General features: G+C 45.1%; 1 protein-coding gene and 1 long non-coding RNA gene across 3 annotated transcripts; one reads left to right on the top strand and one right to left on the bottom strand.

Moving 5' to 3' along the window:
• Positions 1-3,042: 3,042 nt before the first annotated feature.
• On the bottom strand, positions 3,043-20,712 carry LOC130603164 (uncharacterized). 2 transcript variants are annotated; one of them, XR_008973066.1, is made up of 2 exons: positions 20,495-20,712; positions 3,043-3,661 (listed from the first exon to the last, which is right to left on the bottom strand). It is a non-coding gene; the product is annotated as an uncharacterized LOC130603164 (long non-coding RNA). The 2 variants fall into 2 exon arrangements; XR_008973065.1 differs by lacking the exon at positions 20,495-20,712 and adding an exon at positions 4,348-4,797.
• Positions 5,367-13,886, top strand: WSB1 (WD repeat and SOCS box containing 1). The gene is made up of 9 exons (XM_057416681.1): positions 5,367-5,520; positions 6,064-6,232; positions 7,137-7,405; positions 8,176-8,307; positions 8,614-8,714; positions 10,886-11,058; positions 11,413-11,526; positions 12,135-12,242; positions 12,790-13,886. The coding sequence occupies exons 1-9, from the start codon at positions 5,481-5,483 to the stop codon at positions 12,947-12,949; spliced, it is 1,266 nt and encodes a 421-aa protein (XP_057272664.1). The 5' UTR covers positions 5,367-5,480; the 3' UTR covers positions 12,950-13,886.
• Positions 20,713-21,326: the final 614 nt, after the last annotated feature.

Below are 21,326 nucleotides of genomic sequence, written 5' to 3' on the forward strand. Positions count from 1 at the left end.
GCACTTTCTGGCTTCTCTCCTGTGTGATCTCATAGAAAGGGCAGGAGTTTGAGTCACCAGAAGAAAGCTGGAGGCCTGGACTGTCACTGGGACGAGACCAGGATTGTTGCCATGTCTATGGCTGTGCCTGACAAGCACCATCACATGGCGATGCAGCATTACTCCCTGAAGCAGCATTACACCTGCATCAGTCCCACCTCACTAACAGCAGGACAAACCACCCATCCCAAGTCCTGTCCTCTCACAGGGGCTGCTCTTCTGCACATGTGTGAGGGTGCCGAAGGGGCTGCTTTTCTTTACCATTCCCACATGATATTTGCATTGGAAGAGGCAGGGCAGGCTCCAGCAGTGTGCCCTAACACTGATTCTGGCCTGAAGTGAAGCACCAGCTCGGGAGAGCTGCTGAGAGTGTCCAGAACCCACAAAACTCAGCGCCCATGTGAAGCTCCTGCCATCAGCCTCAGGAGGGATAACAGGGTAGTCCCTAGGTTGAAGTGCTGGCCTTTTGCTGTGGAGGAGTTTTAGCTGTTTAGGCTGTTCCATACAAACTGTGGTAAATCCTTGATCTTCAGTCTGAATTTGCATATCCACCTATAAAACAATGCTAATATTACCCAGCAGTCAAAGACACTGTGAGTCTTAAACTGTTAATCCTCCATTTGCCTCAAACTCTTCTCTATTGCCCTCTGCACACATTCCCTGTAGCAACAGGCCTGGATATGAGCCACCCAAGTATTCCAAGCGCAGTTCCACATCAGCTCCGGCCCATCTCTGATCCGTGAGCAAACACTCTTTATCTACAAGCAACCTGCTCTTTCCCAACCCCGCTGCAGCAGGAATGCAGCTCCTCTGTTTCCAGGCAGAAGCTGTCAGACCCAACCCTGTAATTCCCCAACATGCCAGTTTTTTCTGTCCTTACGATTTTATTGATCTGCTTTACAGACTATAAGGTGGTCTGTGCCTTTCATTGTTCCTATTAAACACAACTTGCTCATCTATAAATTGCACTTACAGACAATGTATTGAAGTTTACAGTGACACCCTGCATGCAACTGATTTTCCCTCTGTGTAATCCTGCTCACCCAGTGCCAAACACAGGTTTCATGAAAAGCAAAACCTATTCTTCCTACCGTAAACACGGTCAGCAGTTGATTGCTGACTACATCCTATGCTCCTCTGGAGTCAGAGGAACGCCGATCAGCTCAGTAATGTTTCTCACTGCACAGTGGACAGGAGTGTCATTCCAAACCCAGGGAACGCCGCAGCCTGAGTCCTGATGCCCATGGGGCACTGTGCTCCTCTAGCAAGGAGCCTGAGCTCCAGACAATGCAAGTGACTGGCAGCTGGGTAAATCCAGGCCAAAGAGGAACACACAGAACCAGAATGTTTTGGAAAGCATTTTTCACAGGAGAAGTGGAATAGCTGTGGTAGAGGTCAGTGACTGAGATTACACTGACATAAAGCAGGCTGTGGGCATGGTGGCCTCGAGCAAGGCTGAGCACCTTTCTCTGCATCACAGGGACCCTTTTCTGTTATCCTCATCTAGGACAGTTCAAGTTCAAAACCCTCAGCATGACCTTCAGCCATCAGAGATAACAGCTCCTGCAGCTTCAGTGGGTAAATTTAGCACAGATGTTCCTGGAAGCAGCTCCCTTGCAGGGCACCCTGGTGAGCTTACAAAGAGGGATGCTTTTGAACCTGAAAGGAATAACCCCCAACCTCCGTCTCCCTTATTGCAGCGCAGTGACTCATCACGAAGGGCTGAATTCACCACACACACACGAAGCCATCTGCTCTGTTTATTATACCCAAAGATGTGGTCCAAGAGTTATAAAATCCCAAAGAGACCAAAAGAATGTGAATGACTGCAGTCTATCTCTGCTATTCCATCTGTGCAACTGCTCCACAGCTACTCCTCTAGCAGACCTTTACAGATTAACCCCTCAGATACCAGACATGCATCAATTTATAACCCCCTACAGAAAACTAATTCTAATTTCCACAATAAGCCACAGGGAGTAAAAGGTACAGAACAACGGGGGAGAAGGGGACAGAGAAGTGACAGAAGTTTTCCGGTGTGCACTGGGGCAATAGCAGCAGCTAACCCGTCTGGGGACTCTGGTGGTGCTTCTTCTCTAACTTCTCACCATTCTCTTCACTGCAATCCCTTTTCCTCTTCAACTTTCTTTGCCTTCTCTTCCTTCCATTCTGCTTTTTCCTTTCACCTTCACTTGTTCCTCCACAAACTCTTGCTGAACTTTCTCCATCCCAAGGAGGCTTCTCAAAACAAGCAGGAGCTTGTGAATTATTAACAGTGTAGACTACAAATAGTGTAATATTTAATGACAGCCACACCACTAAGATGCATGCCCTGGTGCACACATCAGCCACCTTGATCTTAGTGTGACTGGCCTTGTTTGCTCCCTCACCTCTCATTTGTCAGGAGTGCTTTATGGAATGAGAGCTGTGAGGAGGGGGAACATAACTCACGGCCTGCAAAAGCACCACAGGCTTTTCTGGTCCTCTGGATCTCACACTTGCTGTGCTGATCTCCTCCCAGAGACCAAACCCCACAGCTAACAGGAACTGATAGCCCTGGTGAGCCCTGAGCAGGGTAACCTTAGTGGGGTGTCTGCTGCAAGCTGAGTGGGGAACAGCACAATGAGAACTTGGAGATCTGAGGGCTCACACACCGGAACGAATGGCTTTTCACTGGTGGAAGCCTTCCAGCAGGAAGCCATAGCAATGGAAATGGAGCACAGCAAACACACTGCTGAGTCTTGCGAGTAGCTAAAAGACAGGCAAACACCAGGGCTTATTTTACAAACCTCAGGTAATGTTACAAGGGGATACAAAGAGAAAACAGCACCCAAACTAATTGCTGTAAAAGCAGCACCATCCCTTATCTGGGACATGCACTAATTCCAGATGCCTTTCCTAGTGCAGTCTAATGACTGAGTCAAAAAGACTTCAGCAAAGCTGATTAAGAAACACACAATCACAAATCAGTTAAAAAAATCAAAGAAGAAAAAATAACTGAGATGAGTGTAACCAGATTCACCACAGGAGAATGTGAAAGAAGCAGATCCTGCTGCTTCAGCAGCCTGGGAAAGAGCTCCAGAACCTGGATCTTGGAGAGTATTTCCAAGGCAGGCAGACAACAAAAGTCCTTTCATTTGTGAAAGCTTCTCGCAGTGTGTAAAGTCTGGAGGCAGATGCACTGAGTGTATTAGCCTCCTCCCAGCTGAACAGTGCTGTGCAGGCTTGGCAACTGCATCTGAAAAGGAGGATCATGGAAAACACATAAATCATTCCGGAGTCATGGGGCAGCCTTGCAGGCCCCTGCAGCATGTGACTGTGCAGGGTGTGCAGCTGGTGCCACCCTTGATTCCACAGCTATGCCTCACCAGGGAGAGCAGGGAAACCATCTTGGCCCACTTACATGGCCAGAGTGCTGAGCAAGGGAAGCGTGGGTTCTTTATATCCTCTTTGACTGAATCTTACCAACCAGAAGGGTTGGGTTGGTGGCTTGCAGCAGATCCCAGCTTTCCACCTCTCCTCTGTGCTTCAGGCGCAAGAGCCCTTCCAGCCAGGCATGAATACAGAAGTGTCTCCAGCACAGCCTGTGGCACCAAACACCTTCTAATAAACTTGCAAGCACCTGGGAATTCACATCTCACAATTGGTGCCCATAACACACAAAATGTGGGCTGGGAAGTTCAAGGATTGGCATTAGGACTCCAGTGCTGTAAAGGCTGAACAGTGTAACTGCTGGAAACCCTCGTTCTCTGAAGGCGTACTACATTAGGTTAAAATATACTCCTCTGTTACACAAGACCAGATTAATGAATCGTCCCTTCTGGCCCTCAAATCTATTACGTTAATGAGCAGAAAGCACACGGAGGAACAGTACTTACAGAAACACAGGGACTGAAAGGCATAATAAATTGCCAAATACTTTGCCTAAAAACTAAACCAAACTAGCAAGAAGTGCTAACACTCCCCCAGAGCTGCGTAACCCAGCTGCTATCTCCCCCTGGCTACACCAGCCCCAAGGTAAGCAAACAGAATCCAGCCTCATCCTGGCTGTGTGTGAGGCTCAGACCCTCAGGAGGAATCTTACAACGTGACTCATCTCAGCTCTGGCCTCGCTCAAACATGCACAAGTTATGAGTAACTGCAGAGCAGCATTTCACAATGTTCACTGGCCACAAATCTGCCTTGTTATAAGAAGCTGTTGAGGGATAAAGTGAAGATAGGGCTCTTCCATCTGCAGGCAGCAGAGGATTAATAGAGCAGGATCTTGCTGCTAAAAAGCAGTGTCAGATTAGTGCTGTGATGTGCTACCAGGTTTATACAAACCAGCGTTAATCCGTGCTGGCGTTTAGGCCACCAGAAGTATTCAAAACTTCTTCCCTCTCCTATCTTTGACATCATCTCGCTCCAGGATTGAAGTCTGCTCTGCTGGCCTTGCTTACATAAGGGTGACTTCTGGGTGTTGCAGCAGCTGAAGAGCCAACCCATGCAGCTATTCCAGTGCCTCTGCCAGCTTGGCCAAGGCTTTGGAATGAAATCACTGTTATTCCCTGCAGTTAATTATCTGGCTCTGTGCTTTCCTGAAGTCCAGAAGGAGCAAGGAAGAGTCACCTAGTCTAGAGGAGGGGAGGACTTAGATAGGCAAAAGGATGCAGAAAGAGGAAAAGGAAGGCGATGAGGGAATACACCGATGTTAATACAAACTCACACAGAGAAGGACATGGCCTTGGGGTTTCTTTCTCCAAGTTGTCATGGAAAACTCCATTACGTTAACAGTAAATTCAACGCTTTATCACAAACCAGACCTTGCTGGATTTAGCCGCTGAATTACACATATTAAGAAATCAACACTGAAGAGTGGGAAACTCCCAAGAGTTTTCCAGCCGCTGCTCAGGGAGGATGCGTTCAGGGAGGATGCGCTCAGGGAGGATGCACTCAGGGAGGATGCGCTCAGGGGTGCACTTCACCGTGCTACACACATTCCACAGGACGGTCACACAAGCTTTTGTATATCTCTTGGTTTACGTGTTGCCTTGTAGCCCCATGGTCAAACAGCCACCGAGGGTGTCACAACCCGGCGCAAAGATAATGGAGACAACCTCTATCTAACTCGCTGCGGCAGAATGTCACCGGCTGCTGGCGGGGCACTTAAGCAGCACACGACGTGCCGTCAGCAGTGCACGCACCGCACCCCACGGGTACCCCTGCACTAAAGCACCCAGAAAACCCCAATTCCGGTCAGTTTTGGAGGGGTCCCCGCGGTTCTGCCCCGCTGCGGGCCGGGGCCGGTGGGAGGAGCCAGCGAGGGCGCTGCCACCGCCCGCCCCGCCCCGCGCTTCACCCTGCGCCGCCGCCGCCATTTTGTCCCAGTGCCCGCGTCCCGGTGAGCACGGTCGGTGTCGCTCCGTTGCAGGTCCCGAGGCGAGCGCAGGGCGGCCCCGTAGATGGCCAGCTTTCCCCCGAGGGTTAACGAGAAGCTCATCGGTGAGGCGCGGATGGGGCGGGCGCGGCGGGGCGGGCTCAGCGGGAGCGGGTCCGGTTCGCGCCCGGCCCTGCGGGGTGGCGGCGGTGCTGCCGGCAGAGCGGTGCCGTACGCGCCCGCGCGGCGGCGGGGGTTGCACAGCCCCGGTAGCGAGCCACATGCGTTATTCGGAGCTTCCTTGGGCAGAAGGGACGGGCACAGGCTCGTTAAACGGCGCTGAGGTGACATCGGACCCTTCCCAGGCGCTGGCCCTTTCTTCCCCAACGGAAGCGCAGGGCGGCGGCGGGGCCTCGGTGTGTTTGAGTTGTGCCTCTGATAGCGAGATGAGCCATCGCTTACACGATGATCAGGACGTTTTAACGCTGAGCTGCTTCTCTGCAGTGACTCAGTCCCTTTGGCAGCTGAGCTTTTTGTGAAACACCTTCGCAGTGACATGAAATTAACATGCACTAACAGTCATACCCTTATCCCATTGTCAGGTTCCCTTACAACCTTGGGAGCTCTGTGGTCGGGTTTTAAAGCAGGAATCTCTTGTGTTCTTTCAGCACGATCACGCACGGTGGGAGAACTCCTGGCCCCAACTTCTCCCTTTGACAAGAAGTGTGGACGTGAAAACTGGACCGTGGCGTTTGCTCCGGATGGATCCTACTTTGCTTGGTCACAAGGGCACCGCGTGGTGAAGCTGGTCCCCTGGTCTCAGTGCCTTAGGAACTTGTAAGACAAAACTACCTGGCTTTTCATTCAACCAAGAAGCTTAACAGCTGTCTTCTGTTGGGAAGTTCTCAACAGATTTAAACACATATAGTGGCTTTTCAGGCTTGGGGAAAGGAACAGCTATTGGTTTATTTTTTTCTTCTGGGGCCAGTGAGAGAAACTGCAGCCTCCCAGAGGGTGTGCAGGAGGGACTTGGTGTTTGATTCAGATGCTCTTAAATAAGAGGAAGTTACAGTGAAAAGGGATGGAAAGACTCAGGAAGAGCTGGACTTTTAAATTTCCTATCAGAAAGCTATTTAGTTTTTAGGAATTCACTTGAAGGCAAACCCTTTCCTCATTCTCATTGGAATGCAAGGAAGGTCCGAAAGACACATTGTATTTTCACTTTAATGAGGTCAGGAACCAGCACTTGCATTTTCTGTAGCTGGTTACATTCCCCTCACAGCAAATGCCGCCTCCCCTTTCTTTCTTCCCTCTACTGGTGAGGGTTTATTTGGTTTCCATGATCTGGTCACAGTATCCCTTATTGTGGAAGTGATTTGCGGGGAACTTCCCGCTCATTTAGCCCAAAGCCTGGAATTTTTGTAACTATTGTTTCTGTAAACGCTTTAAAAATACTGTTTTCACAGTGGGTTAGTTCATGCATTGTTTCCTGCAGAGGTAAACCGGGATAAAGAAGTATTAGTATTATACTGTATAAGAAAGCTTCCAGGCGTTAGTTATAAGACAGTTACAATAAAAAGCTGCTTTTATAATTTGACATTAAACCCACACCATTATAGATCTCCAAAACATACATTACAGCAACTCCTAGATTTCAGCACATCCTAAAGACCTCTCTGTTCTATTTCCTTCTCAAGATACTTCATGCCATTGCTGTTTTTCTTTTGTGCTTGCTCTGCAGCTTGGTGCACGGCACAAAGAATGCTGCCAACTCTCTCGGCACAAGACTTCCAAGGCAGAACAGTGACAGTGCTCAGAAAAACAAACCCTGTGAGCATATCATAGACTGTGGAGACATCGTGTGGAGCCTGGCGTTTGGCTCCTCGGTGCCGGAGAAGCAGAGCCGCTGCGTGAACATCGAATGGCACCGCTTCAAGTTCGGACAGGACCAGCTCCTCCTGGCCACGGGCTTGAACAACGGGCGCATCAAGATATGGGATGTATACACAGGTAGAGTGGGAGAGAGGAACTGTTACCAGTGCACAAAGTGACAGTGAAGTGCCATTGTTCACACACAGAATGAATTGGGAATTGAATCTTGAATACAAATTAATCTAAAAAAAGCATAAACTCCTCCAACTAGAAATGTTCAAAGACTGCTGGAGGAAGGAACAGGTTCAGGTCATGCTTCAAGATGTGAGTGACATAAGAGGAAGCTTCATTGCTGCAAAATGGTTATGTGTGTGATTGACTTTGTGAATGGTAGTTTACACTAAAATCTTCCCTGGATTTTAGTGGTAATATACTTTCAAACAAAGGAAACTTCAAAAAGCTGAAGTTGCTCTCTGTTCTTGAGTATAGGGAGGGATTATGTTGATGAGAACCTTTTAAAAGTATGTAACTGTTTAAATAAGAGACTGCATTTGAGATGAGGGAGTCTCAAGTAGCTGGTGGCACAGCTGCTAGGCCAGGAGAGAACTTCTCAGCTTTAGAGAAATGAAACTAAAGACTGTTGAGTAATTTACATTGTCTTGTAAATTTAAGCTGAGAACAGAGATGCATATCAAAAGACAAGACTTGCCTTATTTCTTAGGCATGTGGGCTTAGTGTAGAGATTTACTAGCTTTCTGTATCAAGAGGCAATTTCCTGAAGAGTCTGAAAGTGCTTCCTGCCGAGGCAGCATTTCTACATTGGCTTTATTTGCTCTAATTTTGTATCCATAAAGCATTGATCTGAATGAAAAAGCTGTCCTTCATTTGGAATTGTGGTGTTTTAACAGGAAAACTCCTCCTTAACCTGATGGACCATACAGAAGTTGTTCGAGATTTAACCTTTGCCCCAGACGGGAGCCTGATTTTAGTGTCTGCGTCCAGAGACAAAACACTGCGAGTGTGGGATCTGAAAGATGATGGTAGGAATTCAGTTTATCTGCTGCCATATGTGGGAGAAATAACCACATACTCTATATTGCTATAAATGAAGTTAGGTAAAAAAAAAAAAAAAAAATCAATCACCCTGTGTGTTCTGTTGGAATTCTTTGTGTGTCTCCTAAAGGTATAAACTGGTATCACATTAAGTTAAGAGTGTGCAAAGTGACTTCTTTTAACACGGACTTGGGATTTAAAGGCTGCATGACAGAATTTTTATTTCTCTGTAAAATGCCTCTGCAAGATGTGTGATATTTAACCAATTCTTATGGGAATACCTGTCTTTTTAGGAAACATGATGAAAGTGTTGAGAGGACATCAGAACTGGGTATACGGTTGTGCATTCTCTCCAGACTCTTCCATCCTCTGTTCAGTTGGAGCTAGTAAAGCAGTATGTGTCAGAGTTCCTTGTTCATTAAATCTACTGAATTGAGTGCATAATCATTTTAAATCTAAGTAACATCAAGCTTGTGCTCGGTGTCATGAACTTCTAATGTTTTATGATGATGTAAAAGTGCATGAAATTAAACAAGCAAATGGTGCATCAAGACACTGATTTAAGAATTGAACTTGCACTGCTTTTAGCTGCAGAAACTGTAAAAGTTCTTTGAGAAATAGTTCTGCACATGTTCATAGTATAAAACCAAAGACTAAACCTTCCAGTGTTAAAAGATGCTTAGATTAATGCATAGAACTATTTTGTTATTGATGTTATCCTTTCTACCTCCTACTCAATGAAAGGGGATTTTCAAAGGCTGAGCCAGGCATTGTGTCACCCATTGAACAAAAATGTTTCTACCTGTTTTTCAATACAAATGGTCCTTATGTCTAAAGACTAGAATGAAGAGCAGCATACTGTTTTTGTTTTCACTCCTATTCTAATGCCCTGCTAGAGAACTGAAAGCAGTGCAGGTAAAGCATGTATGCCATACGCTGCTTTTCTTGGCACTGAAGAATTAGGATAAAACAGAGAGGGTAATTCAGTCTAGTGGCAGGGGCATTGTAGGTAGTTTAATGAAGCCTAGTGATGCTGAATAAAAAGCACAATTTAATCCTTAGATACTACTTTATATGAGTGACTGTTCAAATGCTTTTTATGCTTTAAATTCAGTGCAGACTTGGTAGAGAATAGTTGAGGTCTGGGGTCTGGTTTTTCTTTAACTAGAGCAGATATGGATGTATACGTTGCTGTCTTTAGGCTGTGTGTTTTCCATAAGCTTCTTGCTTTCCCTGTCACAGGTGGTGGCAGCAATATTGGTGTGATTGAGGTTAAGCTGGCACCACTCACACAGGAGCACAATGGTGTTAGCTGGGCAGAGAGTGGCATCTCTGGCTACCAGGCTGGGTGCGAACTTTACCGTAGGACGAAGTAACCTTGCCTTCGGCTGCAAGGTGTCCTGTACGTACGCAGGTGCTGGTTGATGTCCACCTTCTGCTTTCTTTCTTTCTTTTTTTTTTTTTTTTGTTTTTTAATAATTTTCACAGCAATGAAACCCCCTGACTCCTCAAACTTAGCTTCCACTTGTATGGAATGTTGGGGTCTCCTTGGAGAAATTGGTCAACATGTTTATAACAGACCATAAATGGGTCGGTTTGAGGAAGTACATGAGGCACTAAGGCTGTTTGCTTTGTTCAAACATATACATTTATCCAAGCTGTCAGTGTTTAATCTGTGCAGTAAAAGTGAATCAGGGACATCAAGGACCCTAATGAGCTGTTTAGGGATGTAACATCTTGTGCTAAAGTCTTAGTTTTCTATGAAATTATGCTGCAGTACATAGTTCATTCCTATTAAATAATTCTGCACAGTGTTGATTATCCATATTATATCTAATGTATAAGTGCATGTAAAATCCCAGAATACTACCAGCTTTTATTGATTTTTATAATATAATATAATATGCAATTACCTGGATAAATTGTAATATTAATGTTGTATTTTACTGTTGACTTGATTTAAAATGCATAAATCCTTTCTAATAATATGGTTAGACTTCCCTGTTGTTTTGCCAAAGACATGACTTTTGGCTGTGAAAATTCTTTTTGCTTGCAGTATCTGTTTCTCTTCCTAGGCTGACGTTGGTGATCCAAGCCAATTGTAAACAAGTGATCTTAAACTCAAAGGGATGCCACTGGAGTAACAATATGTTAACCTTACATTTTCTGTCTGTATATTTCTTACAATTTTGGTAGTTACAAAAAGAGGGGACTGTAGAGTTTAACCCTATTTATTTCTGCATATTTTAATAAAATAGTTTTGTAATACATGAATTTCAGTAAGCTACATGGTTAAATTGAGTTGCCTTTATCTTATATTTTGGCTTATTTTGTTAATAACATTTAACAAACCTGAGTTAGAACTTGCATGTCTGCTTTAATTATTTTTATAAAACCCTTGATTTTAATCTGAGTATGACACTGAGCATATTCCTTAATTGTAGTAATTCATAATGCCTGATTTTAATATAATCCTAAATAAGACTAGCAACTATACTTTAAAACAAAGTAAGTGCTTCCCTGCAGCTCTGAGCAGAGCTATAACATCAGCTTATTTAATTGCAGGTTTTTCTCTGGGATATGGATAAATACTCCATGATACGGAAACTTGAAGGACATCACAATGATGTTGTAGCTTGTGAGTTCTCTCCTGATGGAGCTTTACTGGCTACCGCATCTTATGATACCCGAGTCTATGTCTGGGATCCACATACTGGAGTTATTCTTATGGAATTTGGGTAAGTGAAGCAATCAAATTTGGGAACTTTCTTCTGGGGTGGAGATGACTCCTGAAAATGAATGGATTTATGTGTTTAACTGAAAATCAGGCTTGGGAAAAATCAAGCAGCAGCTGATGGAAATCCTGAATGTCAGAGCAGTGAAGATCATCTTTCTATCTGAGAAGGAATGTAAAAGCACTGATGTTTTAACATGTGCTAATTTAAGCATCTTCAACAAAGCTGAAGTGTTTGGTACCATATAGGAGAAATCAGTCTGGTTTTTCTTCCTCAGCTTTGCTAGTCGGGGCTGAAGGGAAACACTTCCTAGTCCTTAAGCATTTCACCACTAACTCAGTGTCTCTCTGTCTCCAGGCATTTGTTTCCTCCTCCTACTCCAATATTTGCTGGAGGTGCAAATGACCGGTGGGTCAGATCAGTATCTTTTAGTCACGATGGACTACACATTGCAAGCCTGGCTGATGATAAGTAAGTATGAGGAAAGGTTTTTACTCCTCTGATTATTCCCAGATGATATGAACTTAAATACTAAGTCAGCTTTTTGGGGTTTAAGGGAGAAACGACTTCTAATGGACTTGGTAAAAGTAGCTGAGTTGTCTGGTGTATGTTAATGTTCATTCTGAATGTAGAAAGACGTGGATAGAGTAGAGGACCTGAATAACTCAAGTGTGTAATAGCTTAAACCAGGAAGAGAGGGGTTGTAAGCACTGAAAAAAGTAGATGGAGTTACTAGTGCATATAAATCTTTTGTATAGTAGTAGATTCCAAAGTAAAAAGTATTGTGATCTCACAATCTTCCACCAACACTGCAAGTAGTATTGGGAGAACTGGATTTCAGCTTTGAGGGCAGTCTTATTCTAACTGGTGGTGTTGAAATGGTTGCAGAAACACAGATCAAGGTCTGTATCAGGAATGAAGAAGTCATAGTTTTTCAGGCCAAATCTGAAACACCTTGTGGGTATAGGAAAGTATTTATAAACATTCCCTGAGCTCTGCTGCAGACTCATGAAGTATGAGAGGAAATACTGAATTAAACATCTACTCTGATAACTCATTCATTTGCTCTTCCCTGTCAGAATGGTAAGATTCTGGAGAATTGATGAAGAATACCCTGTACAAGTTGCACCTCTGAACAATGGGCTCTGCTGTACTTTTTCTACTGATGGCAGTGTTCTAGCTGCAGGGTAAGCATATACTGGGGTTTTTCCTTCCTAAAATATTAAGGTAGTACAGAGGGTTGGGAACATTGAAGGTTGGGAACATTGGCAAAGTGTTGTAAACATCTTCAGTTTTGACAACTGAAAACCAGGTCGGAAGCACCAGGTTGCATTTCTGGTACTATTTGTTTAAACATGCCTGGAATAGCAGTAAAATCAAGAAGCTGATAAACTTGTTTCTTATCTCTGAGAATAAATAAGAGACAGAGCCACAAACATGTGGATTGGCAAGAGACCAGTAGATAATCAAGGGCAGTTGCTCTGTTTCAGGTGATGCCCTCAGTAGCTGTTGGAGGATCTGCTCAGGCCTGTCACACAGATAATCAGAAGTGGCTTACTGTGCTGCTGTAGCTTAAATGAAGAACTGGCATCTAGTATAACTGAGCTGGAACAGCCAGAACCAAGCACAGAGAGCCCAGAGCACCTTCCCCCTAACTAGCAACGTAGGAGAGCATTTGTACTAAGCTAAAATCATGCAGGTGGGATAATCCTGGTGGGTTTTGTTTCTGTGCAGGACACAGGATGGCAGCGTGTATTTCTGGGCAACTCCAAGACAAGTTTCCAGTCTCCAGCATCTGTGTCGCATGGCAATTCGCAGAGTGATGCCCACCCCCCAGGTCAAGAACTTGCCCCTCCCATCCAAGGTGGTGGAGTTCCTTTGTTACCAGATCTGAATCATTAAAATCAAACTGGCAGGGGGCCCAGCTGCTGAAACTGGCTGAACACATTGAAGAGGCCTCAGACTTTACAGCCTTTAAGCTTAAAACTCTACAGGTTTTCAAGAGCTATTTAAAGTGATACCTAAATCCTATTTTGTCAAAATGCCTGACAGGTAAATTTTTACTATTTATAGAAAACACAGTAGAAGTATTCCTGGTGTTCTCAATTTTCTAAACTGTAACTGTGAAAACATGTACATATATAGACATAAGCTGCTACATGTTAGCAATGTACCTTTAAAAATTGCTTTTGATTTTAATGTGTATCGTGTATATATTGCTTTGATAGAGCCATCAGTTGCATCCGTGCTGTAAAGTGGAGGGATAGCTATTTCCTGGGACACTGAGCTAGAAAAGTATTGACTTATAGGCAGAGAGCAGTTAAGCTTCCTTACGTACATTGGTTGAGGAAACTGATCCAGATAGAATTCATGCTGGTTGATGTCATGAGAAGGTACAGCCTGGCTTTTAGTGCAATGTATGGTGAGGGGAAGTAGGAAAGAGAAGGGTTGGAGTACATCTAATGTAAACCCAGGAATGTTGACTGTGTATCAGCTCAAGAAGGCCTTAAGTTCTATAGCAGCAAACCAGGTTAAATTCAGTATTGGGCAGTGTTAAAGCAATTTTCCTTACATGTCTGAAAATCTAACTACTGTATCATTGCCTGATGCTTGGTATGTAATGAGAAGTTACAGACTCGGTTTATTGTTCTTCAACCCTGTAATACCTCTTCAGGGTGATTATTGGTTAATGGCCAAAGATAAGCAAAATACTTGGTTTTGCCTTCTGTTATTTATCTGTACCTGCAGATACAAAGAATGTATGCATTGCAGAAAATGCCTCATTATATATATTTTTTGTTGGACTTTTTTATTAAAAACTTGTATAAAAAGTTTCCTGACATTGTCTGGTGACTGATGGATCAACACTATCCACCTGCAACAGCTGCAGTGGGGATCTGCTGCTGCAGAACCCTCCAGAGCTCCTTTTCAGGACAGAGCACACTGATCGTGGTGAAACTCACTGTGAGCTACAGTAAGATCTCACAACCTGTTATGTGGGCAGAGGTCAAAAGCAGACATGGTGCTCATGTTTCCCTGCTCTGTGGGAAATGGAGTTTGGACTGGTGGTCACTGACTGTCCAGGGCCATACCCTGGCCTTGGCTCTTCACTCCCTGCTCTCCCTGTGTGCTGTTTTGGTGAGCCCCAGCCCTACTCTCCAGGAAGATTTCCCTGCCTGCTGTTTCCAAACACCAAAAATCAACTTCCACTTTCCAAGGTACTCCAGAACAATGGACACAACTTCCTCAGGGGTTAAAACCTGGCTTGCAAAGACGCAGAAAGTGCACATGTGGCTACTCCATGACTCACTCCTTTGACACAATATTTTTTACCTAATTAAAGCAAGAATTTCCCTCTGTTTATTCTAAATATATATGGTTAAGACATGGCTTCTCATACACTGCCCACGTAAAGGAAGAACTGCAAGTTCTGTCCCCTAGAACATCTCTCAACTTGAACATAGATATGAGTGAAGAACAGCAACCAGGCACAGAGTTTTCTGCAAGGGAGCTTCCATATCTCTCAACAGTCACTCAGATCAGCTCGAGCACTGCACGCTGTGCTCTCTGCTGGGAGGTTCATTTGCATTGTCCCATCAGAGACCCCAAACCAAAAAGCACCTCTTCACCAGCATCACTGTATCAGCAAAGATTAAACAGATGGGTGTAAACGATTGTGATTTTAAAGTATGTACTTAGCTCTGTCCGAGTAAGGAAATAATTCTACAACCTTAGAACATCACACAGAAACTGCCAAGGCCATTACCCTTGAGTGTAAAGTAGGAGTGAAGGGAATAACCTGTACCCCAGAATGTTATTAAGATGGGTGGAAGTGGCTTGTGAACTGAAGTACACTTTGCTGCAACCAGTCTGGCCTCATTAAAAATGGCTCATAAAGAGAAAATCTGAAGTGAGCAAAGCAGCACCTTTGCGGTGTTGGTGGCTGTTAGCTGGGGCTGAGCAGAAGCGGGTTTAGATCCGGTCACAGCCATCTAGAAACATGCTCTGCGTGGCAAGTATTTCTGTGGTGAATGTAATTAATGTCTACAAATCCTTTTGCAATCCTCTGCTGAGGCGTGCTCTGGGTATTAGAGCCAACAAAGTTGACAGGAACAGAGCAGAGGGAGCCAGAAGCTGTCCTGCAATACAGCACCACACCGGAACACAGCTCCCCAGGGCAGGCAGCAAAGGCAATTAACAGGAGAAGGATGATGCAAGAGCCTGCAGAATTTCCTGGCAGGAGCAGAAACATAATGCGAGGGAAGAGAGAAAGACACAAATAAATGATTGAGACTCACTGGCCCAGAAGCTCTTTTAAAAGGAAAGGGTGTTGAGGATACAAGGGCAATAGAGGAAATCAAAACAGGCAGGAGCAAAGTGGCAATTTGTAATTCAGTGAGGAGGATTTTGGCCATTTCCTCTGTGGCTGGGCACTGCTACTGGAAAGGCTGATGGGCTTTCATTTTTATTGTTACTGCTTATTAAATCCATGCAGCATTATAGAACAGATGTTTCTACTGGGGGCATGTTGTACTATGTGGAGTATTAACTAACCTGCTCTGTTCCTCTGCCTGAGCACAGTAAAGCCCTAGTATCACTGTGACACATGACTCTGTTCTAGGACACCCATGTCTCAAGCCTTGGTTGACAGAGTCAGGTATCTTTAGGACATTAATCCTGGTTGAGAAGTGCCATGATAGATGAGTTACAAAGCTGCTGGTATCCCTTGTAGCATTATCCTTGCTCATAGCACTTCCTGACAGACCTGGATGCCTGAGCAGCACAAACTTTAAGGACTGAAGCTAGTTAAAACTTTGATAATAACATTTCCAGAAGCATAAAAACCCACAAATGACTTACAGAGGAGCTGCAGCAGGCCGGTCTGGGGATCAGTGAGGACCAGCATGCAGTCAGCAGAGAAGCATCTATGGAGAAGCAGCTGTCATGCAGAACACAAAATGGGACATTCCCCAGGGAAGCCCTTCCCTAATAAAGGCTGGGTGGGAAGAACTGAAGGATTAAAGGTGTAGGGAAGGATCTTCTTCAGGAGGATGCAATTTGGGCTTGACTGCAATTAGGCCTATTCCCAGCTGGTACCAATTCCCCTGAGCTCTTTGTAAGTGGCAGCTGTCAAGGAGAATCAGGGAAAAAGGCAAAAGGGAAAAAAAGGAAAGAAAAAAGGCAACCTGAGCTAACAATAAAGCCCCTGTGCCATGATCCAGGAAGGGACAAGCATGGAGTTGGGTGTTTTCTGTTTTGCGGTAAACTCTGGCTCAGGCAGGCTGGGGAGAAAGATCCTTTTACAGCCCAGTCCTTAGCAAGCAGCTGTGACTGGGAGTGACTATGGAGAGTAAGCAGGAAGGAGCATTTCAGACAACGTGCTCCTCTCATTTCCAAAGGAAATCCCATATTCTGCTGCCCTGGAAAAGTCTGTGCTTTAACTGCCAAAGTCTCTTTCATGCAGGCACCAAAATTATTAGCTTGAATTCTCACAGTGTAAATACCATGAGAATAAATAGATTTTCATCTGAAAATCCAGCTCCACGTAGCTTCCTGTGAGCTCCATCCCCACAAACCATCCTTCTGGCCTTCAGACAAGGAGCAGGAGGGCCCAAAGGTGCAGGGACAGCTCACAGTCTGGCTCCAGTGCCTGCCTGCCTTGGGAGCCAGGGGACAGAGTGGCCTCTGCTTAAGTATCTGCCCTGCAGCACTGGGTGGAGCTGCAGGAGGGAGGAGCAAGGGCCAGGGAAAAGTGGAACCTCAGGCAGAAGCCTGTGTTCATATACAGCATTTTAGTTGAACTACTTTGGGACAGACTGAGAACACTGGAAAGTGTTTGTGTGAGTAATTTTTTTAATACTGAATAAAGTTTTCCATTGGAATAGATTAGAAATGGGGGGCATGAATTCCATGATCTCTTTTCCTCACATATTGCAATATTCTCCTAAAGGCCAGAGGTTCTGTAAGATCCCATGGGAAATCTGGTAAAGATGTCAGGCAGAAACTTTATCCAGATTAGAGCCACCTAAGCAAAGCAGATGGGGCTGTTGTATCAGGCTGGCTCCCACACAGGATGATTTTGTTTTACCAGCACCATGAACCCAGCACACATTCAGCTGCAATAAGCTGTTTCAGAACAGGTTTGATTCTTGATGTACTGGAACACAAAGGAGGCCAGTGTAAACTTCAGATAAGCAATCACTAACTTTGTGTAAGTCATTATAACAGGATTGGATATCAGCAAGGTTATGTATAACTAGCAGAATTCCAGACAGAAGTTCTGAATAGGCAGATATTATGCATTTCTAACATGAGGTCAGAAGATGACCAAAGAGAGGTGCTTGTGCTGTAAATGCAGCTATGGAACAGGTCTCACTTGTTAGGCTGGGGCACTGTTTTGCACTGGATCCCTAGGAGGGGAAAGGTGATCTGCTTCCTGGCTAAGGGAGTAATGTTCCTACTGCCAGGAAGTTATGGAAACTGGACTCCTAAAAAAAAACAAAACACAAAAGATGTGTTGCTATAACACATGAAGAGGGATCCTGTAAATGAATGCATTTTTGTGCACTACATATGATTTTAAACCTGCAGTAACTAATATTTCAAAGTTGAGGGGGCTTCAAAATCTAAGCTGAGCTGGGGAGGAGCAGCTCTGCTCACATCCAGTGCTGGGACAACTCAAAACGAGTTTTTTATGGCTTTTTGTTACTATTTCAATCATGTCAGGCCACAGAAATCCCATTGTGCTACATATACATGGCAAACCAAAAAGCTCATCAGGTCAGAGATCTATGGAAACACATTCCCTTTTCAGTTATACCATACAACTGAAGCACTAAGATTTTACCGATGCTACCTCCTTCTCTGTTACCTCCTGCTCCAAAAGACAAGCACCTCTTTGGGAAGACTTTCTTAATCTGCTTTCAAATGACATAACAGCCACTGCAGAAAAGCGTCTTGTACCAGAATAAATTCCAGGATGGAAAAATGAAATTGTAATTATATGAAAACACTATATGGCTGTGTACTATTAGCAGTGTAAATTCACACCTCCCTGTGCTCCTGCACAGTAGCCATTAGGCTGTGCTCCGGTGGGACTATTCGTTATTGACTGACTCCTTGTGGTCCCAGCCGAAGGACCACATCCAGAGGAAAGGTTTAAGAGGTTGCTTCATCTTATTGCATCAGGGGAAAGGAAAAAAATTAGGGAAAAAATCCAAGGTCCACTGTTGATAACAGGAGTGAGAAGCCTTAGTTTGGGAAGAACTTTGCTCCTGATGTGGCATGTCACAAGACTGAGGTGTCTGTTTGCTGCTATCCCAGTGCAGAGAGCTGTTCTGGGTTTGGTCAGGCAATTGACATTTCTAAACTAAGGTTCCCTCCAAGAACAGGGGCAGATGAGGAACCACCCCAGGCCTAGAGACCCCAGCAAGGCCACTGCCAAACAGTTTGACCCGCTACCTAGAGAAGCCTCTCCTGACTACACTTCAACATAACATCTTGAATAAGCAGAGTACATCATGCCAGCAACGTGATCAATGAATGGCCAGGTCCTAATGAGTCACATTCACAGCAAAGAAAGACTTGCAGTAAAGAAAGGGAAGACTGATGTATCAATTGTGCTCTACTATGGCTTGATGTGGGATGTGTGCCTCCATCCACATGTTTGTGTGTAACTCAAACATGCTGGTGCCAACTGACCACCAGGTTTGGTTCCTGGGCCTGGGAAAAGCTTAGCACTTGTGCTCTGATTGGCAGGACAACATTGTTTTGGGAGAGGTAGCAACTGTGTCCCAGGGGATGCAGAGACACCATCTGACAACACAATGTTTATTTACTGTGTCCACTGGTTGAGACAGGAGGGAAGCTGGCAGGGGACTGACCTGCCTATGGGCTTGTGTTTGGAGAAGACCTGCCAGAAAGGCATTCAGCCAAGACAAGTGTTGCATCTACTGATGTGACCCTGTTGAGGTAAAGGCTTGAGCCACCTCGCATCAGAAATGACCTGCCGTGGCCTAACACTCAGTGCTGCAGTGGAACTCACACTGCACAGCAGCCTGAGCCTGGCCAGGAAGGGTCTCTTTGCAGCTAATCTGCACAATCAGACTCAGAAGGTTTGATTTAAACAAAGCTGCTACTGTCTGCACAATGTCCACAGGCCAGATCAGGAGTTCTTTTGGCAACAGCCTCCAAAAGAAATGAATTCAAGATGTCCATTTCTGTGGATGCAGAACTTCTCACACTGCCCTTGCCCTATGGAGTTCTTTGCCCCAGAAATCAAAGCCAGCACCAGACCCCAGATTCCCCTCACCAGAGATCCTTAGATATCAGCTGGAAGGATGCTTTGTGCAATATCCTGTATAGAGAATGGTTTCCTCTTTTTAGTATCAGTTCTGTCTAGTAATTCATCAGAAGAGTGGTGCTGAGGGTTGTTTAGTCTAGTTTTTTTCTTAACTCTATAACTGTTCTTGGCTTCACCAGCAGATGTGATTAACTGTGTATTTATTTAGTATTTTGAATAACCAATTATCTCAAACCATACTTTAATCATAACGTAAGGCAGCAGCATCTATTGAGAAATGTAAAGATAACAGTGTTTAGAATGTTTATGGAAATCTGTAAATGTTTGAATTATCCCCATTAGAGCCATTCAGCAGCATCCAAGCCTTTAATAAACACGTCTCTCTGGTCCAAAGATCCCCAAGTTAAACAGGAAAGAGACAAAGCTGTGAACAGCGAACAAAATCCCTCACTTACAGGTAAATAAATGAGACACAGAAAGTGACTCCAAGGGAAAGAGCAGTCAGACTCAGAATGTGACTTCCCTCCCTGCTGTGGGGAGATGGTCCCTGTAGCACACGGCTGTCTGGCACCTCAGAAGACAGCAAATGTCAACACAGGTCTGCAGGGACTGCTTCACTCATCACAGATCTAGCTTTGCTGCTGCCTTGGTTTCCTCTGCTCTTCCAGCACACCAGTCTTGTGATTCCACACCAAGAATCAACACTCTTGAAAGCTCAATTTCCAGAGGAAAATTATCTGAGATGGATCTCATCTCAAAGCAGGAGGAGCAGAACTGTATTATATTTCTGAAGAAATGTTTGAGAACAAGACCTCTATTTCTGTACCAAAGTCAAGAGCTATCAAAGTACCTGAATCAACATTAAACCTGAATCATCTTAAAGATAGGCTCAGCATTTTACACTGCCCGCCACACTTCAGAGGAGTGCAGCTACAGCCCTGAACTTGTGTGTATCCTAATGAGCTTTTACTTTCACATCTGACCCTGGCTGGGATCTGTTCAACCTCTCCTCAAAAGCCGGGACTGGTTTCACTTGTTGCTGTATTCATCCGACTGGAAAAGCCGGGAGAATCCTCCTTCCCAGCGCCCTTGCTGGGTGTGCAGTGCTCTCTGCCGGTGGCACACGCTATTGCTCACCTGGTGGGAAGTGGGAATTGCCTCCGATGGAAACGGACGGAGCTGCTTCCTTCCGGGCACGGCCCCTGGGTCACAGCTCGGAAAAACCCCGGTGAACTCTTTGTTGTCAAGTTTCAAGGTGCCACCTGCTTGTAACTGCAGAAATCGCTTGTGAACAAGAGAAATGTGTCCAAAACTACAGCATCCTGGGGTAGCAAATCTCTGTTCTTCTGCATCTCACGTGCTTGGTGTCAGCTGCCATGGGACCAGATCCAGGAGTGTATTCCTGACCTCACTTTTCAGTAGGTACAACGGTTCTACTACTGCCTTTCCTCAAAAGGTATTGTGAGGCTGCAGCTGTCAAGCTTCTCCTACAGACCAGCTGAAGGGGCAGAATTTCCACTCTGAGGACATTTGGGAAAGGAGACTGGTGAGGAAGCCCATGTTTATGCACCAAGGCAGAGACTGAGGTCACAGTGGAGAAAGTGGCTCTTTAGCAGGTCATAAACCCACAAGGGTGTGTTTGCAGAGGGATTTGCTTGGCCTGGGTTTGGAGGCAAGACTCCTGCAGCACCTCCACCCTGCACCATGACAGCACCCTGCTGCACACAGCATGTGTCAGCTCTACAGAGGGAACTGAGTGGGGTGGGATTTTCTGTCCCATTAGTGCCCTGGCTTCTTGTGAGTGGAGATCTGCTCGCATGCACTGTCAGCAGCAGCAGTGAGTGTGAAAGAGCTCGGCAAGGCTGGGAGACAAACCTCTCACATCTTTTGTTTCCCCACTTTAATGCGGAAAGGATCAACTCACAAAACACCACCAGCCCCAGAAAAACAAACAAATGTAAGTCTTGAG

Source organism: Pezoporus wallicus, unplaced genomic scaffold (genome assembly GCF_028554395.1).
Source record: "Pezoporus wallicus isolate ANWC-B61680 ecotype Strahan unplaced genomic scaffold, APGP_CSIRO_Pwel_v1 contig_13961, whole genome shotgun sequence".
NCBI lineage: Eukaryota > Metazoa > Chordata > Aves > Psittaciformes > Psittacidae > Pezoporus > Pezoporus wallicus.